Source organism: Hylobates moloch, unplaced genomic scaffold (genome assembly GCF_009828535.3).
Source record: "Hylobates moloch isolate HMO894 unplaced genomic scaffold, HMol_V3 SCAFFOLD_16, whole genome shotgun sequence".
NCBI classification, from domain to species: domain Eukaryota; kingdom Metazoa; phylum Chordata; class Mammalia; order Primates; family Hylobatidae; genus Hylobates; species Hylobates moloch.
In genome coordinates this window covers 45,391,878-45,419,612 of record NW_026652291.1, presented here as the reverse complement: position 1 = coordinate 45,419,612, position 27,735 = coordinate 45,391,878, and the positions used below count along the sequence as shown (strand labels likewise).

The 27,735-nt window shown below is 36.6% G+C and overlaps 1 protein-coding gene and 1 long non-coding RNA gene across 6 annotated transcripts in view; one reads left to right on the top strand and one right to left on the bottom strand.

The window, feature by feature from the left end:
• LRRC9 (leucine rich repeat containing 9) overlaps window positions 1-16,221 on the top strand; it is a 147,941-nt gene extending 131,720 nt beyond the window's left edge. For both annotated transcript variants that reach the window (XM_032135105.2, XM_058429537.1), the window contains exons 30-33: window positions 2,531-2,671; window positions 7,329-7,473; window positions 11,445-11,613; window positions 12,749-16,221. In XM_032135105.2, coding sequence (XP_031990996.1) covers window positions 2,531-2,671; window positions 7,329-7,473; window positions 11,445-11,613; window positions 12,749-12,788 — 495 coding nt within the window. In that variant the 3' untranslated portion in view covers window positions 12,789-16,221. The remainder of the gene's footprint in view (window positions 1-2,530; window positions 2,672-7,328; window positions 7,474-11,444; window positions 11,614-12,748) is intronic.
• The window catches only part of LOC116456352 (uncharacterized), a 79,688-nt gene that overhangs the window by 38,260 nt on the left and 13,693 nt on the right, over window positions 1-27,735 (bottom strand). Inside the window, exons 3-4 of one of the 4 annotated variants that reach the window (XR_009210279.1) lie at window positions 7,030-7,098; window positions 2,586-2,650 (exon numbers count right to left, since the gene is read on the bottom strand). The exons of 1 other annotated variant lie outside the window; for it this stretch is intronic. This is a non-coding gene — a long non-coding RNA (uncharacterized LOC116456352). Of the gene's footprint in view, window positions 1-2,503; window positions 2,651-7,029; window positions 7,099-19,052; window positions 19,092-27,735 lie in introns of those variants that run through there. 2 more of the 4 variants (XR_009210280.1, XR_009210282.1) reach the window with 2 other exon arrangements.

Here is a 27,735-nt window from a genome sequence, read left to right as displayed (position 1 = left end):
CCCTTCAGGCAGTCATGATGCTACCCACAGGTTAACACAATGACAGGTCTCCTGCTAGGGAGCCCAAGAAGATGGAGAAGCTGGCTGATCACCTCCATTTTACTTTTTCCAGGATATAAACCATGAGTTAAGGGCAGATTTTCCACACAGTTGGTGTCTGGCAGGATTCGGTGGAGGGGTTGGTGGGGAGGGGAAGGGGCATCTTATATGTGGAAGGCCAGTTCTCCTGCCATCTGCTAAGAGTTTTTCCACTTCTCTGTGGCCCGGGGAACTGTCTTATCCTCATTCTTGAGCTCTGGGTTGTTGCTAGTGAAGATCTCAGCACTGTATATTTGTTTTCTGGTTTTTATTGGGGGCGAGAAGCCAGCTTGCCTCTTTGCTGCCATTTTGGAACCAAAATCCTCTTGTGAATTTTTAAAATGTTCATCATATTCATGCTTTTGTCACCTTTTTTATACCTAAAATCATTTTTCTTTTTCTTTTTTATTGTTGATGAATCCTGTTATGGGCTTGTCTATTGTAATAGTTTATTTAAAGAGCCATATTTTGGCTTCATCAAATGTGTTATTATTTTGTTTTCTATTTCATTAATTTCCACTCTTTATTATTACCTTCTTTTAGTTTGAGTTTGCTTTTCAAAAAAATTATTTCCCAGCACTTTGGGATGGTGAGACAGGAGGATCTCTTGAGGGCAGGAGTTTGAGACCAGCCTAGACAACATAGCAAGATTTGTCTCCACAAAAAATTTCAAAATTAGCCAGATGTAGTGGTGTGCAGCTGTAGATCTAGCTACTTGGGAGGCTGAGGTGGGAGAATCACCAGAGCCTGGAAATTCGAGGTTACAGTGAACTGTGACTGTATCACTGCACTTCAGCCTGGGCAACAGAGTTAGACCCTATCTCTTTAAAAGAAAGAAAGAAAATGAAAGGGAGGGAGGGAGGGAGGGAGGTAGGGAGGGAGGGAAGAAGGAAGGAAGGAAGGAAGGAAGGAAGGAAGGAAGGAAGGAAGGAAGGAAGGAAGGAAGGAAGGAAGGAAGGAAGGAACTCTTAAGTAGGATACCTAGCTCATTAATTTTCAATTTCTTTTCAGAATCAGTCAATACATTTTAGGTTATAAACTGCTGCTTTAGCAACATCCTAAAAGTTTTGATTTTGTAATATTTTATTGCTTTTTATTTCTTAAAATCTACTTCCCAAAGAATTCTTCTTTAACTCATGAGTTATTCAGGGAGATGTGTGTGTCTATATTAATTTCAAATCTATAGAGTATTTCTAGTTATCTTTGTCATTTATTTCTAATGTTATCATAATTTAGTAAGAGAAAACAATCAGAGGAAAACACAAATTTCTTGATATTTATGAATTTTGCTTTGTGGCCTAGAATGCAATCAAGTTTTTTTTTTTTTTTTACTCGATTTTACGTATTAAGAGATCTTTCTCCGTTACTGTATATATAATCTACTATATTCTTTTTTTAAAAAAGATAGTTTATTCATGCTCTCTCGATAGTTTCTTTCTTATTCTGTTTTTGTTTGCTGCATACTATCTGTGTCAGCAATCCCCAAGATCACCCTCACGTTCAGAGATTTGCTAGGAGGACTCATGGGACTCAACATATAATTGTACTAATGGCTAAGACTTATTACAGTGACATAATAAGGATACACAGCCAAATGATAAGGGAAAGAGACACAGGGAGATTCTGGAGGAATCCATGGGCAGGCTTTCTTATGCTCCTTCTCTTCCACAAGGAGTCACACAGAGCACACTCTTCACACAGCAAGAAAAATGCTGCAATTTGTGTGTTATGTTTTTGCCCAAGGCAGCCCATTAGAGACTCAGCATTCAATGATTTTGTTGGGGGATGGTTACATAGGCACACTCTTCCTATCATGTACCAAAATTCCAAACCCCAGAAGGAAATGAGGTGCAGCATAAATCATATTGTTCGTATTAATAGTCTAGGCACAATAAACTCCTCTTACCAATTAAGGAATGGTGGGAACGCTCCCAAAATACCAAATACCTAACACCAGCAATAGCTATCCTTGCAAGCAGACCCTTTTGAAGTTAACAACCTCAAACCAACTTTGTTAAATCCCTCTCAAATTTTTAGAATAGGTTTATACTATGAAGAGAGGGATCATGTAGTTCAGTAGGTATGTGTTGAATTAATTAGATAGTGCCTGTGGGAAAATATAAGTTTCAAAATAGTTACTTTTAAGTGAACTTCCATAACGTAATCCTATTCATGAGTTTGGATTGCCTGTAGTTAGTGAACAATACTGTTACTTTAAAAGGAGGCTGAACCTCTAAATGGTAGTCATAGTTTAAAAAAGAATTATTTATTTGGCATAATAGGAAATTGAGTAATTTTTCAAAAAGGTAGCTCATTATCTGTAGCATCTATTACTATAAGTTAGCTGTTATTTGTCCTCTTTGTTGCCTATGCTAAATTTCCTTCTCTATACAGGTTAATCTTTGAAATAAAAGTTTTGTAGGAATAAATTGTTATTTTTAACTTTATTCAGATTTGTAGAAAAATGCTACATCGCCACATGCTTATATTTCGACTGCCTAACTTACAGATGTTAGATGGAAGTCCTGTGAATTCAGATGATAGGGCAAAAGCTGAATTTCACCTCGCTGAACTACAAGCAAAGAAAAATTCGGTAATAATCATATTATTTACAATTTTCCTTTTGAAGCACATTATTAGTAAATGAACATTATATTATATCTTTTGATTTAAATGTTTAAACCTATGGTGTTTTTGATGAGAATGATCTTAGTATCTATTTAGTGATTACTATCAAAGGCAGCTTGATTTGGTGAATAGAGCATGCGTGCTCACACACACACACACACACACATATATGTCAAGGAACATCCTTTTCTTAATAGCATACTTCATACTCTGACATAAGGGAAGTTATTTAATATTTGCATGCTCAATATGTCAGATGATGCTAGAACATAGGAAACTATAACATATCACTTCCATAAATAGAAACTAACAATAAAACTATTTCCCTTTAGGCACACAGAAAGGGAAGGAAGGAATTCTGAACTCAACTCTCTGGATTGTGTAGTTTATCTAAGAAAGGAGATGTGTGCCTCTATCTGTGTGTTTTGTCAGGATAATTGGGCTTTTTACTCAGGAGCCCTAAAATGTATCTGATCATGGTAGGAAAGAGATTAAAGAGAAAAGAAATAATAAACGCATGTCATTTGAAAATTCTGTCTTTGACCACCTAGTTTCTTCATGACCATCTTCTAAAGACTAAATTTAACACAGAAAATCTATGGTTTTTGAACAGAGAAGTAACATTATTAGAATGCTGTGGTTTGAGAAAAAAAGAGCCTGGAGGGAGAAGGGAAAGCAGCTCAGAGGCTTTTAGAATAATCCAAGAGAGATGTTATGAAGACCTGGACCAGGGTAGAGAATATAAATGAATCTTTGATGTAAGTGAAAACCAGAAACCAAGGACATTAGAGTCCATGAACAGAGGTGACTTTAAAAACATTACACTGAACAGGAAAAGAGATAGGACTACCATACATGCTCTCCTAACGGGCTTTCACTGAACTCACCAGATTAATTCCGGTGACACTCCCAATTGCAGAACATACTGAACTTTTGATACTTGTAGGCTCCTCTCTAGTCCACTTCTCCCTTCAGCAGTACATTCATATACTTATCAAGAGCTAACTGTTCTTGTTATTTTAAATAAACACAGGGACTCTAAGTGCAAATTTTAAATTATTATTTCTATTTGTCTATGAAAACCAAATGGAATACTTTGGAAAGTCTGCATAAAGGGCACTCTCTCTCTCTCCCCACCCCTTCCAACGCCCTCCCCCATAGATTCAAATTAGATGTGGGAGAAAAACCTAAAATATGAAGAAAATGATAAAAATGCAGAGAAAACATGTAAGGAAATTATTTTTAAAAGCTAGACAAATTATTGTGTTCAGATTTTTTCCACATGCCTTTAAATTCTTGCTATTTTAAAGAAACCAAAACTGGAAATTGTAGGCAAAATAAGGGTATGATGTCTCCAAAAACAATCAAATAAAAAATACCAATCAAGGGACCCTTGCCTACAGAAAAAGCCTTGGTCCTTCATCAAAAGATTGATGAATGCATGTACTTTTACATATTTTATTTTTTTAAGATGAATATCAATTAGACAATGATTCCCTTACTTTTTTTTTTTTTTTTTTTTTAGACGAAGTCTTGCTCTGCTGCCCGGGCTGGAGTGCAGTGGTATAATCTTGGCTCACTGTAACCTCTGCCTCCCAGGTTCAATTGATTCTCCTGCCTCAGCCTCCCGCGTAGCTGGGACTACAGGCATGTACCATCATACCAGGCTAATTTTTGTATTTTTAGTAGAGATGAGGTTTTGCCACGTTAGCCAGGCTAGTCGCGAACTCCTGACCTTGGGCGATCCACCCGCCTTGGCCTCCCAAAGTGCTGGGATTACAGGCTTCAGCCACTGCATCCAGCCCCCTTACTTTTTTATTAACTCTTTTAAAATTAATATTGACATTTTTTGATTAACCAAAGGGCTTTTATTATAGGTCAAAGTAGCTACAGAGACTTGTGACTTAAAAAGTTTTACATTGTTTAAAAAAGATTATTTAGTTGAGGCAAAGGAAATTGATTCATTTGTGGACTATATCTACAAATTTTTTTCCAAAAACTATGGTTTCCAAAAAGAAATTTAGCCATTGATCTATATGATGTAACAAAAAAAAGTGCATCATCTAATGTCATCTACTCAAATCTTTGTCACAGGCCCCAGTCTTTCAAAAGAGAGCAAATGGTCAAATAAAATTTAGTTCAGTGATTTAAGAAGATTTCTTTCCTTTTCCCTTTTTTATATTCCTGAAGCAAGTCACTTCATGAAAAATGTATGCCACCTGTATTAGTTTCATATTGCTGCTACAACAAATTACCACAAATTTAGTGGCTTAAAATAACATATATTGTCTTACAGTTTTGAAGCTCAGGAGTCTGAAAACCGGTATTAAAGGACTAAAATCAAAAATACTGGCAGGGGCCAGGCTTGGCGACTCATGCCTGTAATCCCAGCACTCTGGGAAGCTGAGGCAGATGGATCACTTGAGCCCACGAGTTCGAGTGCAGCCTGGGCAACATGGCAAAACCCTGTCTCTACAAAAAAAAAAAAAAATTAGCCAGGCATGATGGCACATGCCTGTGGTCCCAGCTACTCAGGAGGCTAAGGTGGGAGAATCTCTTGATCCTGGGAGGTGGTGGTTGCTGTGAGCCAAGATCGTGCCAATGCACTCCAGCCTGGGTGACAAAGCGAGATCCTGTCTTGGAAAAAAAAAAAAAAAAAAAGTATTGGCAGGGCTGCATTTTTTCTGGAAGCTCTAGGAAAGGATTTACTCTTTGCCATTACCAGCTTCTAGAGGCCATCTGCATTCTTTGGCTCATAGCTCTCATCCAGCAGTGCCATCACTTAGACCTCTGCTTCCATGATCACTTCCCCTTCTCTCTGACCTTCTGCCTCCTTCTACCTCGATAATCCAGGATAATTTCCCCATCTCAAAATCCTTAATCACACCTGCAAAGTACTTTGCCATGTAAGGCAAGGTATTCACAGGTTTTGGGAATTAGGATGTAGACATCTTTAGGGGAGGGGCATTATTCTTCCTGCCATACCATATATGTGAGGGCTCCAGTGAAAGACCTACGAAAATTACCATATTAAAATTCAAAAATTCCGTTTTAAGGTAATGCAGGCTAAATTGAAAAGACATAAAGTAACCACTTAGAGCTTTGAAGATCCCAATTTTCACATAAAATTTTTTAAACGTTGGTTTAATTTAGCATTTAATTTGGCATAACTCAAAATTCAACCAATAATGAATACTTTACTAAAGGGTTTGTTTGTTGGCTATTCTTTTCTATTTATCATATAGTGAACTCAGATTTTCCCTTTACAGTACTACAATGTCATCTTGAGTTATTCTAGATACATATTCTTGCCACTTAAATCAGTGCTATACATAGCAATTTAACCATCTTTCCACTTAGTTATTCCGTATGTAAATACTTTATTAAATATTATTTTTTATTTATCTTTATATGGTTAGTAAAATAAAGGGGGTATTTGAAATATTTATTTTAGAGAAATATTCTTTTAGATTCAACACATTATTTTCAGGACTAGAACAAAATCAAGCCATTATTTCTTTTAACTAGCTGTTAAGGAGACTCAAGTACAGAAAACTTCTGAAGTTTATCAGTTAAATGTGTTTGTCTTTGTCTTAGTTGCTACTGGCCTTTCTTTTTAACAGCAAATAATGAGGAAATAAATGAAATCTAAAGTTCTTTTAAACCAAAACATTTTGGGGGTTTAGTTTCAGAAGAAAATTTGACAGCATTCTAGATTAGCGATGGGAAGAAACTCCCACAAAGGAATTCGTTAGGGAATTTAGGACTGACCAGCTTTAGTAAAAGGACTAATACCTTAGCATTCATTATAAAGCAGCATTCTTGGTAACGCTTACTGAAGTATGAGGTTAAATAGGTAATTTTAGATAAACAGAAAAGGCCTCCATCTCTAAATAAGCTGAATCGTATGTTCAGAATTCACACGTATAAACAAGGTCAATATTAACGAAAGCAGAGAAGGCATAAATTTCTAGGGGAAGCAAGAGTCCCCTTCCTAAAATATTTTTCTCCTCTATTTGCTGATTCCTGAAATTCTTATAAAAGCCCCTTAATCCTCAGCAGGTGTAAAATGTAAATACTATTTAGAGAGTTTTACTACATTCACTAAAATTGATTATTATAAGATGCTTTTCTTAACTCCCATTTTATTTACTGTTTGTTCTGAAAACTAATTAACTGCAAGTCATCTGATTAGGTAATGTGAAGAATACAAAGATTTCGAGAAATAACTTTTACCTCCCAGAAATTCTATTCACACACAAAAAAAGAAAAAGCATTACAATGGGGAAGTTTTAATTCTCATTTTCTTAGTTCCATACTTACCTCGTTGAGACCCTTTGGAAAGGGCGAGTTGCCATTAAGCACTAGATTCCAGTGATGGTACAATGCAGTCTGAAAAAAAAAAAAAAAAAAAGAACACAAGGTTTTGAGGGAGGTTAACTCCCCGAAAAGCTCTGCTGATTTTACAGGTTTTACCTAGTACCAATTCTGAGTTTAGGCAAGCAGGTAGCTCCTGACTGAAAAGAATGTTGATTGTCTACTTGGACTTGTTATAAGGATTAAGCTTATTGATCTGAGTTTTGGAGATGAGATGTTATTAACTGTTTTATTTTATTATGTAGCTTATTCCTGTTACCCACTCTCCTATGGATGGCAGATCATTTGGCCAAGTGAAAACTCCTCCCATAAAGATAACAAATGTAATTCTGCCTAGTGGATTCAGCCATTACTTGGGATCTGATGTCACTTTAACTCCTGAAGTTGAAGGTATTTTGACAAATAATTTCAGATAGAATGTAAAAGAATCACTTCATTTGAAATAAAAATATCACTTTAATTTCTAATAGTACTTAAAATTCCTTGTTTTTAACTTACATTTCCTAAAATTGCATGTTTGTTCAAGTTTCCTATGGCCATTTTGATTTCAGAGATTATAGTTTTATTATTTTTAGTTTTATTATAGCTTTTTTTGTACTCAGCTACTAGTATGTTGTGACTAAACATTTGCTCACTTGCAATGTGAACTTTGTGATACTTCAACAATTATTTCCTGACATATCTTTCTGAAGCTTTTATTTCATTTCATGGATGTCAGAGCAAACAACTACTAAAACCAGTTCATCCTGCTAAAAGTGGAAATCAGAGATGTAAAAGCATAATAACAGAATCCCGGGGTACAAAGGATATTCTGCAGAGAGATCTCACTTTCCCCTTGAAATCATAAGAAAATATTCATGAAGCAAATACTAGAGAAGGGCTTCAAGAGGTAGAGTTTTAAAAGAGGGAGTATATTAAAAGAACAAGCATGGAAGTGGTTTATTCTGCTATATAAATTTTACTTCAAGTTTAGAATAAGCCTGTTCCCTAATTCCACGTCTTTTCTGGTTATCATTTTGGCAAAATTGGGGGTAACTACTCCTTCTCTGAGGGCCCACCTCTCCCAGTCCTTCTGACTTCCCATTTGTCCTCAGACCACTCTTAGACAATAAAACTGAACATCACAATAATTATAAAATGATCTAAGAGCCTACTCTAAAAAAAAGTAGACTGTTCCATGTGATTAAAGTTTTTTAAAGAAACCCAGTGAAAAAAAACCAGCATAATTTACTCCGTTAAGATGTTATATTTTGTCTCATTTTTCATACTTATATGTCATTATGACTTCCAGGTTTTAATAATAATGAAATTGTCATGCTTTTGTCTACAACTGTCAGTAAAATTGGGCACACCAAATTGTTATCACCTCCTTAACAGAACAAAGTCATCTTCAGGAGTATCATTATCTTTTTATATTTTTTTATTAGTTTAACCCTGGATTCATCTTCATAACTTCCTTCTCAGATACTAACTTCCTTCTCAGGTAAAAGCATACCTCGTTTTATTGCATTTCACAGATATTGAGTTTTTTTACAAATTGTAGGTTTGTGACAACCGTGCATCAAGCAAATCTATTGGTGCCGTGTTTCCAACAACATGTGCTCACTTTGTGTCTTTATCACATTTTGGTAATTCTCTTACTATTTCAAACTTTTTCATTATTATTATATTTGTTATGGTGATCTGTGATCAGTAATCTTTTTAAGTCAATTAAGTACCCTACGATGACCTCTAAGGAAGGAAGAATCTCACATCTCTCACTTTAAATCAAAAGCTAGAAATGATTAAGCTTAGTGAGGAAGCCATGTTGAAAGCCAAGATAGGCTAAAGTTAGGCCTCTTTTATCAAATAGATAGCCAAGTTGTGAATGCAAAGGAAAAATTCTTGAAGGAAATAAAAAATGCGACTCCAAGGAACACATGGATAAGAAATTGAAACAATCTTATTGCTGATATGGATAAAGTGGTCCGGATAGGATATCAACCAACCACAACATTCCCTTAAGCCAAAGCCTAACCCAGAGACCCTAACTCTCTTCAAGTCTGTGAAGGCTGAAAGTGGTGAGAAAGCTGCAGAAGAGAAGTTTGAAGCTAGCAAAGGCTGCTTTATGAGGTTTAAGGAAAGAATCATGAACTATTATATCAGACAACATAAAAGTGTAAGGTGAAGCAGCAACTGCTGATGTAGAAGCTGCTGCAAGTTATCCAGAAGATCTAGCTAGGATCATTGATGAAAGTGGCTACACTAAAAAAGAGATTTTCAGTGTAGATGAAACAGCCTTATATCAGAAGAAGATGCCATCTAGGACCTTCATAGCTAGAGAGGAGAAGTCAATGTCTGGCTTCAAAGCTTCAAAGGACAGTCTGACTCTCTTGTTAGGGGCTAGTGCAGCTGGTAACTTTAAGTTAAATACATTGCTCAACTTAAAGAAACCATTGCTCAACCATTGTAAAACTCCTAGGGCTCTTAAGAATTATGCTAAATCTACTTTGTCTATGCTCTATCAATCTATGCTTTCTCAATGTACAAAGCTTGGATAACAGCACATCTATTTACAGCATGGTTTACTAAGTATTTTAGCTGACTGTTGAGACGCAGTGCTGAGAAAAATATTGCTTTCCAAAGACTACTGCTCACTGACAATGCACCTCGTCACATAATAACTCTGATGGAGAAGTACAAGGGGATGAATGTTGTTTTCATGCTGCTAACACAACATCCATGCTGCAGCTGACAGATCAAGGAGTAACTTCAAGTATTATGATTTAAGAAATATATTTTGTAAGGCTCTAACTACCATAGATAGTGATTCCTGAGTGGGCGTGATGGCTCACGCTTGTAATCTCAGCACTTTGGGAGGCTGAGGCGGGCAGATCACGAAGTCAGGAGATCGAGATCATCCTGGCTAACACGGTGAAACCCCGTCTCTACTAAAAATACAAAAAAATTAGCCGGGCATGGTGGCGGGCACCTGTAGTCCCAGCTACTCGGGAGGCTGAGGCAAGAGAATGGCGTGAACCCGGGAGGCAGAGCTTGCAGTGAACCAAGATCGCGCCACTGCACTCCAGCCTGGGCGACAGAGCAAGGCTCTGTCTCAAAAAATAAAATAAAATAAGATAGTGATTCCTCTGATGGATATGGGCAAAGTAAATTGAAGACCTTCTGGAAAGGATTCACCATTCTAGATGCCATTAAAAACATTTGTAATTCATCAGAGGAGGTCAAAATAGCAACCCTAATGGGAGTTTGGATGACTTTGAGGGGTTCAGGACTTCGGTGAAGGAAGTAACTGCAGATGTGTGGAAACTGCAAGAGAACTAGAAGTGGAGCCTGAAGATGTGACTGAATTGCTGCAATCTCATGATCAAACTTGAATGGATGAGGAGTCGCTTCTTATGGATGAGCAAAGAAAGTGGTTTCTTGAGATGTAATTTACTCCTGGTGAAATGCTGTGAACACTGTTGAAATGACAACAAAGGATTTAGAATATTACAAACTTAGTTGATATAGCAGTGGCAGAGTTTGAGAGGACTGACTCCAATTTTGAAAGAACCACTCTGGGGAAAGTGCTATCAAACATCATGTTGTACACAGAAATCTTTCATGAAAGGAGGAGTTGATCTATGCTCAAACTTCATTATTGTCTTACGTTAAGAAATTGCCACAGCCACCCCAGCCTTCGGCAGCCACCATCCTGATTGGTCAGCAGCCAATAACACTGAGACAAGACCTCCAACAGCAAAAAGATTACAACTCGCTGAACATTCACATGATCATTAGCATTTTTTAGCAATAAAGTATTTTTAAATTAAGGTATGCACATTTTTTTAAAACATAATGCTGCTGCACACTTAATAGACTACACTATAGTTGTAAACATAACTTTTATATGTCCTGGGAAACCAAAAAATGTGTGTGACTCACTTTATCGCAATGGTCTGGGACCACACCCACAATATTTCAAGGTATGCCTGTTACTTTCTTCAAGATTTGTTATGCGCTGAAAAAGTCCTGCAATCTCTTTCCTATTTTTTGACTGTGCTGCCCCAATTTTTAAAAGTATAATCACTTTATCTGTACATTTATTACACCATGCAGGTTTGGATATTTATATGTTTAAAATATTATCTAGGAAAAATCAAACTGATTCACTAGCTCACAGAAATTTAAGCCACATCAAGTGCTAAAAATACATTCTAATTCTATATTTTTACTTGAAATTTTAAATTCGCTTTATGAAACATGTATAGCATACATTCAGCTGAAGGACAACCAAACTATATTGCTTAATGCTTATGTTAATTAATGTTTCTCATTGTTTCATAATTTTAATTTTTCAAATTTCTAATTTCTAATTTCAGACAAAAAAAACAAGAATGCTGGGATTCTGACAAATAATCCTCGGAGCACCCGTGCAGAAATAGCTTTTCGGCAACTCAGAGGGATAAGTATCTCTCCATCTCTTTTATCACATCAGAATATTGCATCTCCGACTGTACAAATATACCAGAGCAACCAAGATGAGAGAAGGTAAAGCTATTTTCTCTGTGTTTAATATCATTTCTCATCATTAAAAAGTACTGTCCATATTTGCTAGTTATGTATAACATGAAATATTGTTACGTACTATTGTATATTTACTCTGGGAACTAGAAAAAACTGTCAGATGGCATAAGGCTTCTTAATTCCCACATTCACCAAACCTTTCCCAAAGTCCAGTGTATTTACATAATAATTCAAAAAGGCTGAGAAGTGGCTATCAAGGCCAAATAATTCAGAGTACTAGTGCTCACTAGTGAGGGAACAATGAAATAGCTACATGGGAACTACTTTAATTGTATCCTCTACCAACTCACTCTACTCACTGAATTTGCAAAGCAGTTCACTTATACTGTTAACAGCAGATAAATTCAACTCTCTGAAATCGTGAAGGCTAAGAATTTTGTAAATTCTTCCGAATTTTCTTTAAAATTCCTACTTGCCCCCTTCTCCAGTCTGAATCTAGCCCTAGAGCCTAGCTCAAAGCCTAAGAACATCGCTAGTTCTCATTAAGAATACACTCTTCTGCTCAACACTTGACTTCTTAGATTCCCAAGTATTACCTGTCCCCCATCTTCCTGGCATCCATGTTCCTGCTCACCTGTTAAAATGACCTACCCCAGCAGCAGATCTAGCTTAGGCTTGGCTCTTGCTGCACTGACTCCTCCTGCTTTAATCAGCCATGTCCCAATGAGTCCACAGTATTTTTTGGGGGGGGACAGAGTCTCACTCTTGTTGCCCAGGTTGGAGTACAATGGCACAATCTTGGCTCACTGCAACCTCCACCTCTTGGGTTCAAGCAATTCTCCTGCCTCAGCCTCTAGAGTTGTTGGGATTACAGGCATGCGCCACCCTGCCCGGCCAATTTTTTTATTTTTAGTAAAGGTAGGGTTTCACCATGTTGGCCAGGCTGGTCTTGAACTCCTGACCTCAGGTGATCCACCTGCCTCAGACTCCCAAAGTGCTGGGATTACAGGCGTGAGCCACCAAAGGGATCATTTTGTCTTTTTGAAATTGTGCACATCTAAAATACAGAAATTATTTATTGCAGAATTACCTTAAGTTAGCTGATCCATTACAAAATTAAGTCACCACTATTTGACTAATTAAATCTTATTTCTTACAGAATTTCTGGGAGCAACTTTCCAAGATCAAATCGAATGTAACTGCCTAAAGAGACATGAGCATACACCAAGAAACTCACCTGTTTAGTAGTTGTACAAAAACTAGCTGACAGTGGTTAAAAAAAAAAAAAGATAATCATGTTACTTAAGTTACTGAAGCACTTCAGTTCCATATAAACATAATCTATTACCCTTCATGAACTTGATTTAATATCACCTCTCTTAAACTTTCTTTATGGTTATCTGTAGTTATTTGTTTGAATTTCTATATCATAAAAATCATGAACTATTACATCAGACAACAATTTGAAAAGATAAAAGTGACATGAAACAAAGTCCAGAGAATTGAATACTTAGTTCTGGTATTAGAAACATTTACTCATGAAATCTCATTATGACATGTCATAGGAAGATGTTAAGAAAAGATAACTTTAGGAAATAGGCATACTTTCATTTGTAGAGTATCTATTCATTTGAGATTACATAAAACTAAAGCACATTTCTTACCAAACACAACTATTACTAAAGTAAGATGAGTTTTGCTAGTTGAACTACAGATTGGTTTTTAGGACTGTATTTTTTTTAAAAATACCCTCAAACCAGATCCGCCCTCAAAATTGTTTAGAGATGCAAATTGTGGGCATCAATAGTAGTTTCTAAATGTGGCTAACTGTGGGTGCAACCAGTCCTTCATGCTCTAAGAATAAAAAAAGAGTCCGATTTCATATACAAATCATTAATTACACCTACAGTGATATAATTTTACAAGTAGTTTCAGGCTGAAGAGAACACGTATTCAAACTGAGTGGACACATTTAAAAATATGACCTTCAATAATTATATTTCACTGAACTTTTCTAAACTATTACATTGCATAGTACTAGGATGTATCACAAATTAATCAAATGTGGTTATGAATTTGCTTGTTACAGTTATGTAAATTGATAACCACATTGCCAGTCATATTTTCATATAAATGAGCTCCATGATTCATGAAGTATTCTATTTAAAATTTTAAAGTTATTGGCTCAACAGTACATGTAGTTTCATAATATTTTATACTTTCCTTACACGAAAATAAATTATTTTAACTAAAATATGTAGACTTTATAATCTGTCTGGAAATAGTTTTAAAGGTATTTTGGAAATGATATAATTCCAATGTCTATGCAACAATTTTGTATTTTTCTTTTTTAAATGCTGTATGTCTGTAATTTAATCATGTAATATTTAAAATTTCAAACCTAATTACAGATTGATTTTGCTCTTCGTAATGTGTGGTTTTAAACAACTATTACACTTAGGTGGAAATAGGATCTTTTGTTTAAAAACAACTATGCAATTCTTAAGATGTCCAGAAGATGTCTTTGTTGCCCTTTAGTTTTGACAACTGCTTTCATTATAGTGTTGTGACAGTCTACTCTTCACTATTTATTACTAAATTGGCATCATCTGTTTTTTTCTTTTATGACTATGTATAAATTAAATGCTGAATATATGTTACTTTTATAATAAAAAGTGTCTTAAAATAACAAAGTGGGAAAATAAATGTAATAGGTTTCACTGGAGAAAAATGTTCAGAATAGAAATATATAAAGCAGAAAAAACATAACTTACAGTGTATTCACTTAGCATTTTGGCATATTTTCTTTTAGCCATTTTTCCTATGGACTTTTAATATATTTGAGATCTTCATGTGATTTTTATGTACACATTGTTAAATTTTGAGCTATTTATAATTCTTATAAATTGTTAATTAAATTTCATCTGAGCCGGGCGTGGTGGCTCACATCTGTAATCCCAGCACTTTGGGAGGCCAAGGCAGGCAGATCGCAAGGTCAGAAGTTCGAGACCAGCCTGGCCAATATGGTGAAACCCCATCTCTACTAAAAATACAAAAATTAGCCAGACGTGGTGGTGCGTGCCTGTAGTCCCAGCTACTAGGGAGGCTGAGGCAGACGAATTGAGCAAGACTCCATCTCAAAAAAAAAAAAAATTTCATCTAAATTTCTGAGTAGCTGGGATTACACCACCACGCCAGGTGCAGTGGCTCACGCCTGTAATCCCAGAACTTTAGGAAGCCAAGGTGGGCAGATCACCTGAGGTCAGGAGTTCAAGACCAGCCTGGCCAACAAGGCAAAGCCCCATCTCTACTAAAATACAAAAATTAACTGGGAATGGTGGTGCACACCTGTAATCTCAGCTACTCAGGAGGCTAAGGAGGAGAATCGCTTGAACCAGGGAGGCAGAGGTTGCAGTGAGCTGAGATGGCACCACTGCACTCCAGCCTGGGTGACAGAGTGAGACTCCATCTCAAAAAAAAAAAAAAACTGTAAAAGAGAGTAAACTATTTATTCATCAAGGTATTTCACTTAGATAAAATATGTAATTTATCCAGTAAAGTTATTATGTCTTTGCTCCCAGCAAATGTCTTGATTTATTTTGCAAGCGAATGTATGATTATATAACTTGTTTTCATTAAAGACAATACCACAACAACCTGGTAAGCTAGAAATTAAGGCACTTTATAGATTAGAAGCCTCCAAAGCTGAACTGAATATAGACAGTGTGAAATTAGTCTGATTTCTATATATAAAATTAACTATGATTAATTGTCCAATATAAACTTTACTATTTACTTCTATTTTAAAAAAAAATTTTGTAGAGATGGAGTCTCACTATGTTGCACAGGCTGGTCTCAAACTCCTGGCTTCATGCAATCCTGCCTCGGCTCCCACAAAGTGCTGGGATTATAGGCATTAGCCTCCATGCCCGGCCATTTACTTCTAATTTTTCTAGTCTTAGATTTTTCTGACTATCGACACAAAATTAACTGATTGTGAATATATTTTTGCCTACAATATCTAGTGTGCACTATGTATGTGTGTTTGCAGGCACTCCTGACTAGTTTACAAATAACCCTTATATTTAAGTAACATGCCATTTCACTCTTCATAAGCTATCTTACATTATGAAAAGTGTTTAATGTTTTAAAACATTAGATCTCACTCTTAGTCATGCTCTAGGCTCTTGGTTTCAATTAAATATTACTTACATAAAGGGAGGTAAGATTATTATAATATTCTATTAGTAGAAGCAAGCACTTATGGCCAAATTCCTTTGGTTATTCAGTGAAGCTAACCAAATCATTTTGGTTATGGGCTAGAAACCAGCTGGTTTTTCTGATGCCTTACTATAAAACTCAGAGCTTCTGGACCACCTGCAAGTGCTAACTACTTGTTCATTTTTCTACATTTTCCTCCCTTCTCCATTATTGAAGTATTTTTGAAGAAAAACCTATGCTGAATTGCAATTTAAATTCTCAGTTCCCTTTTAGAACTAGGTCAGTAAGAAATACCACAGCTATTTTATTAGTAATATTATTTCTACAAGTTTTTACTTTACAAATATATAAATTATACCATTCTACTATTAGTTTTTCTTTCCATTGTGAATAAAATTGTTTTTTAAACTACTCAAAAGACATTTCTCAGACTTAACTATGCATTTTTATCTTAAGATTTTTGTTTTGGTAATGATTTTTCCTTAAAATTAAGATAAAATGAATGATTTAATAGCAAAGACATACAATGTTGTAATATAAAAATGGAATAGCATATTCAAAGGAACTTAGAAGTAGCTTTGAAGGTATTAGTTAGCTGAAGTCAAATTATTTATCTTTTATATTTTATTAAGCACTATCTTAACTATATGCTCTTTTAGGTAAATCAAAAAGTCAGTTTATTAACATTGTCATTTTCCATATAAGATTCCAAAGATTCCAAAATGTTAAATTTTAAATTAGAACAGATTTTTTCTAATATCATTAAAAATAACAGTATTTCTATATGCTCTGAATAAAAATCCATTGAGATAACATAGTTTGTTTTTTCAAAATAGTTACATTTTGATCAAACATTAAAATAGAAATGGATACAAAGAATTTTTAACAAATAGCATTCTATATTTTCATTTGGTTTTTAATTTTATAATTGTAATTAACTTCTAAATGTTTAAAAATATTTTATACCAGCAGTTAATTTTAAACATTATAAATAGGAAAAGAATTAGTGATAATCTTACTATTTTTGTAAACTACAAAAATAACAATGACTATAGTTTAAATAGAAAAAAGATGGTATGATTTTTGTTTGTTTGTTTCCAGTGGGGTTGGAGTGATTTAAAAGCTATAGATTCTAATCAAGAGCTACATGTTTTTCTTCTTGCTTATTGTAGAACATTATTTTTTCTAGAAAATATTTTCAATAATTTTAGTGGTTTGGCTCTACTATTTGTTCCATCTTTAATTATAGCATAGCTCTTCCTCTCCCTTCTCTCTCAGAATGTTTTACAAGTGTGTCTCTCAAAGAACAACCAAAAAAGACTAATCAGTAAAATAAATAAATATATATATCTATATATAACATTTTAAAGTTTCTAATTATTTCTTATTCCCCTCTCAATTTGGTTTAAAACAGGTATTTACAAACACTGGTAGCCTACTTTCCTAAGGCCTTTGATTTTATATGAAGTGCTTTAAAAGAGTTCAATCAACCTTAATGGTGCATTTTTAGTTAAGGAAATAGAATGGGGATAAGTCAATTTGAGCTCCCAGACAAACAAGTGTCTTCAGAAAGAATCAGGCATAAATGGGTTTAGAAATCAGAGTACGAGTAAAATGCAGTGAGCAGAGCACTCAGGGAAGCCAGATACAATGGAAAGAGTAAAATACTGCAGAGCTTTTTAAGGTTCATACAATTGGAACAATGGACTTGATCCAGCCATCTATGTTAAACTGTTAAAAGATAGGTGAAGAGCAAGCTGGAATTCTATAAAGAGTGTTGAGGAACAGTAGAATGAGGAGCTTTAAATCTAAAGAGAATGAATACAGTCATTCAACAAGATGGCAATGAAGTCAGAATTGGCATATTTCCCTGGTTACCTTGTGAAGGACTCTGTTCTGTTTTAGGTATTAAGCCGTGATTAGCAACAAAGCAGTATTTAAACTGCCACAATTGGAGTTTTTAAACAGCTTAGTATAAATACGTGAATTTTACAAACGTACACATATACACATGGAAGTAGAAATACATGTAGATCTCATACAGTTGTAACAACTTAATATTCTAGTCTATAGCAATCAGTACAGTATATCAAACTTCCTGTCATTTAGGAAAAAAAAGGCTAATTTAGGTTTAGTGGCAAAGGTGCAAATGTGCAAATAGATAAAATGGTTTAATTTTTTAATTAGCTGTAATCAATCAGGCTTATTTTATACATTTTGGGGAAATTGTTCTTAAATGTATTGATGTATTTTCCTGCTTTAACAAATAGAATACATTAAACAAAATTTTATTTTCAATGATTTACAGTGCTTCAGGGTCATAGTGTGCATGATTTACCATTTTAGAGAAATGCAGCTAAGGAAAAGTGTATAGAATGTGTTTTGAACTTCTGCTATAACCTTGGTAGTTCCTTAAGGCCAAATTCCTTTATATGTACTTTTTGTGTGTGTCCCTTCAATTATTATGATGCTGAAATAACTTTTCTAGTTAGTTGAAGATTCCAATATTAATGGAGCCATTACTATATTGTTAGATTATGTTTTGAATGAAGATATGATTATGTTTATGGAAACATGCTAAAGTCTATAAATGGAAATGATACAATAAAACTAAAGCCCAAACGTGTGTTAATGCTAACACATTGGGCCGTTGTTAACTCACAAGAAGTATAACTATGAGAATGTCAGTCACATAATTGTCATCCTTTAACAGTTCAATTATGTGCTGGGCGCCATGGCTCAGGCCTGTAATCCCAGCACTTCAGGAGGCCAAGGCGGGCAGATCACTTGAGGAGTTCAAGACTAGCCTGGCCAACATGGCAAAACCCCATCTCTACTAAAAATACAAAAATTAGCCAGGTGTGGTGGTGGGCAGGCACCTGTAATCCCAGCTACTCAGGAGGCTGAGGCAGGAGAATTGCTTGAACTCAGGAGGTGGAGGTTGCAGTGAGCCAAAATCCAGCCACTGCACTCCAGCCTGGGCGAGACAGAGCAAGATTCCATCACAAAAAAAAGATAAAATAAAGAGTGAAAAAGTCTTCAGGAACATGTCACATGACCTCAATGAAGGAGGCCAGACATAAGAAAAACTACAGCCAGAAATATAATCAATTGCACTTTTTCTGAAATACAATTTGCTAGATAGCCTCCATTTGCCCTTGCAGATCTCTTCTCTACCTTTCTCCTCCTGCTCTGTGACTCTAAAGACTCACCTTTAAGGACAACATCACTTAGGGTCATTTGTCCCTCTAGCTGGCAGTTGGCTGTAGCCAATCAAGACACTAGAAGTAGATCAAAGAGTAAAAGAGTGAGATTTGGGCTTTAGTAGCAGCTGCATTCTACAAGAACTACAGCTTCTATTGGGCTTTCCTAAAGTATCTGGGTTCTGGTGAACTCTCTTTCCCTTACACCTTCAGGCCTACAAGCATTGCAAGTTCAGATGCTTCACCTGCCAGGGCACGGTGGCTCATACCTGTAATCCCAGCACTTTAGGAGGCCAAGGAAGGCAGATCACTTGAGACCAGGCGTTCGAGAACGGCCTGGCAAACATGAAACCCCATCTCTACTAAAAATACAAAAATTAGCCAGGTGACAGAACGAGACTCTGTCTCAAAAAATAAAAAATAAAATGCTTCACTATTCCTGGTCTGTTTCCTCAATTCTATCCACACTTTTGAAGTAGTCCCTTCACTAAACTCCTCAATGGCCCCATTTGACTCTGCCACTTGTTTCCTGCTGATACCCTAGTACATACAACACCTATGTGACACAGATGTATGACACTGGGGAATTATATTTTAAATTAAAATGGAAAAACTAGCACTGTAAAACTGAAATATCTAATTGTTTTCTTTTATAATCCATTAGTCTTCTGGTTTAGGCCTAGACACCTGACACCTCTTTTGCAGCAAGATGTTAATGTCAGGTTAGAGTTGTGACGTGCAACATGGAAACAGACTTGAATTGTGGGAGCTATATTGTTAGTTTCATAAAAAAGCAAAGCAAAACAAAACAACTGGGATTGAGAGAGTTCTAGTTTATCGTTGCTTAGATAGCACTCCCTATACCTGGCTATGGGCCAAGAAGATTTATTCTGAACAAAGAAAAAAGTGGGATTAGAACACTGGAGTTCTTTGGTCCCATCAAGAATCATACCCCACAAATAAATAGAGATAGCTGGATCATATAACTGTGCTCTTCTCAATTGAAGCTAAAAATGCCACAAATAATTTAACATTTAAACACATTTTTTCCCTGTAACTTTCACAGAACTTCTTGGCTATATCTTTAACCTACTGATCAAAAGAATTTCCTCAAGTTCACATTTATAGATGTTTTTAATGAACATGATTTTCCTCTGTATTCAATAAACATGTAAAGAATATTGATGACTATGGGAAACACCAAAGTAATAATTGCTGTGGTTAAGAATCATCTATGGATACTAAAATTAGTAGATGACAGTATAAACAGGGTATTTGCATGGTCTCTAAGAATTTCCCTACTAGATACTTTTTAATTACAAATGGAAAAAATATTAACTGTGCAGTGGAAAAAACTGATAAACACTGTAACCAAGAGATCAAATTTAATATCACCAAAATTAAGATATATCAATATCCTGATATGATGCACTGATAAGGGCACAAAATCATTCTGTAGTATTCCTGCCAAAAATACCACATGACCATAAGAATGAATGATCTGATCACGGAGAAAATATCAGACAAACCCAAACTAAGGGACATTCTACAATATAATTGGCCAATAAGTCTCTAAAAGGATCAAGGGCATTGCATGATAAGGACTGAGGAAGTCATATTGGAGGAATCTAAGAAACATGATAACTAAGTATAATATACAAGATCTTGGATTGGATCTTGAACCAGAAAAAGGGCATTAGTGGGAAAACTGTTGAAATTCAAATAAAGTCTATAGATTAGTTAACAGTATAACTGTTAATTGCTAAGTTTCAATCATTGCTATTAAAATGTTAACATTAGGAAAAGCTGGGTGAGGAAATCACCATATTTAAAACTTTTCTGCATGTTCAAAATTATTTCTTTAAAAACAAGAATTTAAATTTTGAAATATAAATTATTGACAATGTTCCTGATTCAAGTTGTTATTTTACTGGTGTAGAAGCAAAACTATAAGGGAGTGAGCCCAACCACCATTTTATTTCACACATTCTTCACAAATTCTGGAAAGTCTTAGAAATCTTCCATATTTTATTTTCATATCACAATCTAAAAGTAATATAAACTAGTTTACTTTAAAAATATACATTCCTTTTATAAGTAAGAACTTAACTCATTTTGAAGCCATCATATCTTGAAAATAACTAACTGGGAATTTTTGTAAGAAAACCACTTTATTCAGCAATTAGAATGAGTGTAACAATACGATAAAAACTGTATAATTATTAAATATGCATTACATTAGGACCATTATTTTTGTTCCAAATTTTTACTAGTTGAACTAAATTTTTATTAGTGAACTAAAAATTTACAAAGTAGTCCTAAAACACAAAATAAACTGTTTTATCTAGAAAGATGGTAGATTACTTAGAGATAGTCAAAAGAAGTAGAAATTGTGGAGGAGACAGCCAATTGTTTCCCGGGCCTGTTCTGTCATTCTCCCTTAGTAAAAGAACCCTGATTATTAGCTAGGAATAGTGCTTCTCCTGCAATTAAGTGTGGCCCTTTGTTTTGGCAAATGACTTATATGTGGTAGTGTTGTATGGAAACTTACTGGAAGTCTTATTAAAAAGGAAAGGAAGAAAAATTTCCCTTCCATTCATACTGTAGCTTGGAAGAAGATTATGATGGAGGAAGTCTGGCTGGACCAGGAGGAAAAAGAGCTTAAAGATGACAGCATACTAAATGGGACTGTCCCACTAGTCCATAGAACTGCCATTCTGACCCTGGAATAATTAACTTATACAGCAAGAAGTAAGTTTATATCGTGTTAAACCATTGTTATTATGGTTTCTCTGTTACAAGAAGTACAACCTAATCCTGATACACGAATGTTCCCAGAAGAGAGATGTGAAGGACTTTTGTACTAAAATTATAGCAGAAAGATACAACTTAATGAGAAATGAAAAAGCAAAGAACGAAAGTAGATTTTATGGAAGAGCATAAAACTGGATAATGGCAAAATGAAAGCAGCAATTGGTTCTGAATGAGTCATAAAAGAAAGTCACTGGAAGTGGTTTAATGTCAGTATAAAAAGGAGGTCATGAAAGAATAAACTCTAGAATTTGAAGCTGTTAAATACATTAAGATGAAAAAAATCACACTTAAATTCACCAATTATTAGCATCCTAGAGAAAATAATTGTACCTCAAAATATCTTGGCTAAAAATTATTAGCGGAGTGTATCACTCAGTGGCTTTTGTTGCAAGCAAAAGAAAGTTACTCTGGATATAGCTCACAGGATAGTTCACAGAACAGAAAGGCTGAGAAACCAGGCTCATAGAATGAGAACACGGGGAGCATAGAGGTCAATACCCCAGAGAGTATCATGTCGCAAGATCACCTTAATTATGGTGCCAGTGCCATGCTGCTGCCACAGGCATGGGTGCCACTAGATGAGTGCAATAAGGCCTTAATGTTTCTGTTGCCATCAAAATGAATTCTAAATATTCCTGCTTCTTTGCTTCCCATGTTCTACATTGAAAGGCCCAGGAAGAAGATGGCTAAACTTAGGTTGCCTGCCACAACCTTAGTTATTAAAGCAGGGGATGGCTGGAAAGATGGCCAAATAGGAACAGCTCCAATCTGTAGCTCTCAGCGAGATCAACACAGAAGGTGGGTAATTACTGCATTTCCAACTGAGGTACCTGGCTCATCTCATTGGGACTGGTTAGACAGTGTGTGCAGCCCATGGAAGGCAAGCAGAAGCAGGTGGGGCACTGCCTCACCTGGGAAGCGCACGGTCAGGGAACTCCCTCCCCTAGCCAAGGGAAGCCTTGAGGGACTGTGCCTTGAGGAATGGTGCATTCCAGCCCAGATACAGGCCTTTCCCACAGTCTTTGCAACTTGCAGACCAGGAGATTCCCTCGGGTGCCTACACCACCAGGGCCCTGGGTTTCAAGCACAAAACTGGGAGGCCATTTGGGCAGACACCTAGCTAGCTGCAGGAGTTATTTTTTCATACCCCAGTGGTGCCTGGAATGAGAGTGAGCCAGAACCGTTCACTTCCCTAGAAAGGGGGCTGAAGCCAGGGAGCCAAGTGGTCTAGCTCAGTGGATTCCACCCCGATTAAGCCCAGCAAGTTAAGATCCACTGGCTTGAAATTCTCACTGCCAGCACAGCAATCTGAAGTCAATCTGAAGTCAACCTGGGACACTCGAGCTTGGTGGGGAGAGTGGAGTACAGATTACTGAGGATTGAGTAGGTGGTTTTTCCCTCACAGTGTAAACAAAGCTGTCAGAAAGTTCGAACTGGGCGGAGCACACCGAAGCTCGGCAAAGCCACTGTAGCCAGACTGCCTCCTCTCTGGGCACGGCATCTCTGAAAGAAAGGCAGCAGCCCCAGTCAGAGGCTTATAGATAAAACTCCCATCTCCCTGGGACAGAGTACCCGGGGGAAGGGGCAATGGTGGGCGCAGCTTCAGCAGACTTAAACCCTGCCTGCTGGCTCTGAAGACAGCAACCGATCTCACAGGACAGTGCTCAAGCTTTGCTAAGGGACAGACTGCCTCCTCAAGTGGGTCCCTGACCCCTGTGCTTCCTGACTGGGAGACACTTCCCAGCAGGGGTAGACACCGCATATAGGAGAGCTCTGGCTGGCATCTGGCGGGTGCCCCTCTGGGATAAAGCCTCCAGAGGAAGGAACAGGCAGCAATCTTTGCTGTTCTGCAGCCTCCGCTGGTGATACCCAGGCAAACGGGGTCTGCAGTGGACCTCCAGCAAACTCCAGCAGACCTACAGCAGAGGGGTGTGACTGTTAGAAGGAAAACAAACAAACAGGAATAGCATCATCATCAACAAAAACTCCCTCTGAAGGTTACCAACGTCAAAGACCAAAGGTAGATACATTCAAGAAGATGAGGAAAAACCAGCACAAAAAGGCTGAAAATTCCCAAAACCAGAACACTTTTCCCCGAAAGGATCACAATTCCTTGCCAGCAAGGGAACAAAACTGGACAGAGAATGAGTTTGACGGATTCACAGAAGTAGGCTTCAGGTGGGTAATAACAAACTCCTCTGAGCTAAAGGAGCATATTCTAACCCAATGCAGGGAAGCTAAAAACCCTGAAAAAAAGGTTAGAGGAATTGTTAACTAGAATAACTGTTTAGAGAAGAACATAAATGACCTGATGGAGCTGAAAAACACAGCACAAGAACTTTGTGAAGCATACACATGTATCAATAGCCGAATTGTTCAAGTGGAAGAAAAGATATCAGAGATTGAAGATCAACTTAACGAAATAAAGCATGAAGACAAGATTAGAGGAAAAAGAATAAAAAGGAATGAACAAAGCCTCCAAGAAATATGGGACTATGCGAAAAGACTAAACCTGTATTTGACTGGTGTACATGAAAGTGATGGGGAGAATGGAACCAAGTTAGAAAACACCCTTCAGGATATTATCCAGGAGAACTTCCCCAACCTAGCAAGACAGGTCAACATTCAAATTCAGGAAATACAGAGAACACCACAAAGAAAAGCAGCTCTAAGACACATAATCTTCAGATTCACCAATGTTGAAATGAAAGAAAAAATGTTAAGGACAGCCAGAAAGAAAGGTCAGGTTGCCCACAAAGGCAAGCCGATCAGACTAACAGCAGGTCTCTCTGCAGAAACCCTACAAGGGGTAGGGGGGCAATATTCAACATTCTTAAAGAAAAGAATTTTCAACCCAGAATTTCAGATTCAGCCATACTAAGCTTCAAAAGCAAAGGAGAAATAAAATCCTTTACAGACAGGCAAATGCTGAGAGATTTTTTTTAAACTTTTTAATTTTTATTTATTATTATTATATTTTAACTTCTAGGGTACATGTGCACAACCTGCAGGTTTGTTACATATGTATACATCTGTCATGTTGGTGTGCTGCACACATTAACTCGTCATTTACATTAGGTATATCCCCTAATGCTATACCCTCCCCCTTCTCCCACCCCACAACAGGCCCCAGTGTGTGATGTTCCCCATCCTGTGTCCAAGTGTTCTCATTGTTCAGTTCCCACCTATGAGTCAGAATATGCAGTGTTTGGTTTTCTGTCCTTGCAGTAGTTTGCTCAGAATGATGGTTTCCAGCTTCATCCATGTCCCTACAAAGGACATGAAGCCATCCTTTTTAATGGCTGCATAGTATTCCATGGTGTATATGTGCCACATTTTCTTAATCCAGTCTATCATTGATGGACATTTGGGTTAGTTCCAAGTCTTTGCTATTGTGAATAGTGCTGCAATAAACACACGTGTGCATGTGTCTTTATAGAAGCATGATTTATAATCCTTTGGGTATATACCTAATAATGGGATGGCTTCATCAAATGGTATTTCTAGTTCTAGATCCTTGAGGAATCACCACACTGTCTTCCACAATGGTTGGTTGAACTAGTTTATAGTCCCACCAACAGTGTAAAAGTGTTCCTATTTCTCCACATTCTCTCCAGCACCTGTTGTTTCCTGACGTTTTAATGATCACCATTCTAACTGGTGTGAGATGGTATCTCATTGTAGTTTTGATTTGCATTTCTCTGATGGCCAGTGATGATGAGCATTTTTTCATGTATCTGTTGGCTGCATAAATGTCTTCTTTTGAGAAGCGTCTGTGCATATCCTTCGCCCAATTTTTGATGAAGTTGTTTGATTTTTTCTTGCAAATTTGTTTAAGTTCTTTGTAGATTCTGGATATTAGCCCTTTGACAGATGGGTAGATTGTAAAAACTTTCTCCCATTCTGTAGGTTGCCTGTTCACTCTGATGGTGGTTTCTTTTGCTGTGCAGAAGCTCTTTAGTTTAATTAGATCCCATTTGTCAATTTTGGCTTTTGTTGCCATTGCTTTCGGTGTTTTAGACATGAAGTCTTTGCCCATGCCTATGTCCTGAATGGTATTGCCTAGGTTTTCTTCTAGTGTTTTTATGGTTTTAGGTCTAACATTTAAGTCTTTAATCCATCTTGAATTAATCTTTGTGTAAGGTGTAAGGAAGGGATCCAGTTTCAGCTTTCTACAAATGGCTAGCCAATTTTCCCAGCAGCATTTATTAAATAGAGAATCCTTTCCCCATTTCTTGTTTTTGTCAGGTTTGTCAAAGATCAGATGGTTGTAGATGTGTGATATTATTTCCAGGGGCTCTGTTCTGTTCCACTGGTCTATATCTCTGTTTTGGTACCAGTACCATGCTGTTTTGGTTACTGTAGCTTTGCAGTATAGTTTGAAGTCAGGTAGTGTGATGCCTCCAGCTTTGTTCTTTTGGCTTAGGATTGTCTTGGCAATGTGGGTTCTTTTTTGGTTCCATATGAACTTTAGAGTAGTTTTTTCCAAGTCATTGGTAGCTTGATGGGGATGGCATTGAATCTATAAATTACCTTGGGCAGTATGGCCATTTTCACAATATTGATTCTTCCTATCCATAAGCATGGAATGTTCTTCTATTTGTTTGTGTCCTCTTGTATTTCATTGAGCAGTGGTTTGTAGTTCTCCTTGAAGAGGTCATTCACATCCCTTGTAAGTTGGATTCCTAGGTATTTTATTCTCTTTGAAGCAACTGTGAATGTGAGTTCACTCATGATTTGGCTGTTTGTCTGTTATTGGTGCATTTATCCTTTGATAAAATTCAACACCCCTTCATGCTAAAAGCTCTCAATAAACTAGGTATTGATGGAACGTATCTCAAAATAATAAGAGCTATTTATGACAAACCCACAGCCAATATCATACTGAATGGGCAAAAGCTGGAAGCATTCCCTTTGAAAACCAGCACAAGACAAGGATGCCATCTCTCACCACTCCTATCCAATATAGTATTGGAAGTTCTGGCCAGAACAATCAGGCAAGAGAAAGAAATAAAGGGTATTCAAATAGAAAGAGAGGAAGTCAAATTGTCTCTGGTTGCAGATGACATGATTGTATATTTAGAAAACCCAATCAACAGCCCAAAATGTCCTTAAGCTGATAAGCAACTTCAGCAAAGTCTCAGGATACAAAATCAATGTGCAAAAATCACAAGCATTCCTATACACCATTAACAGACAAACAGAGAGCCAATCATGAGTGAATTCCCATTCACAATTGCTACAAAGAGAATAAAATACCTAGGAATACAACTTACAAGGGATATGAAGAACCTCTTCAAGGAGAACTACAAACCACTGCTCAAGGAAATAAGAGGGGACACAAACAAATGGAAAAACATTCCATGTTCATAGATAGGAAGAATCAATATCGTGAAAATGGCCATACTGCCTGAAGTAATTTGTAGATTCAATGCTATCCCTATCAAGCTCCCATTGACTTTCTTCACAGAATTATAAAATCTACTTTAAACTTAATATGGAACCAAAAAAGAGCCTGTATAGCCAAGACAATCCTAAGCAAAAAGAAGAAAGCTAGAGGCATCATGCTATCTGACTTCAAACTATACTACAAGGCTACAGTAACAAAAACAGCAAGGTACTGGTACCAATACAGAGATATAGACCAATGGAACAGAACAGAGGCCTCAGAAATAACATCGCACATCTACAACCATCTGATCTTTGACAAACCGGACAAAAACAAGCAATGGGGAAAAGGATTCCCTATTTAATAAATAGTGTTGGGAAAACTAGCTAGCCATATGCAGAAAACTAAAAGTAGACCCCTTCCTTACACCTTATACAAAAATTAACTCAAGACGGATTAAAGACTTAAACGTAGGACCTAAAACCATAAAAAATCCTAGAAGAAAACCTAGGCAATACC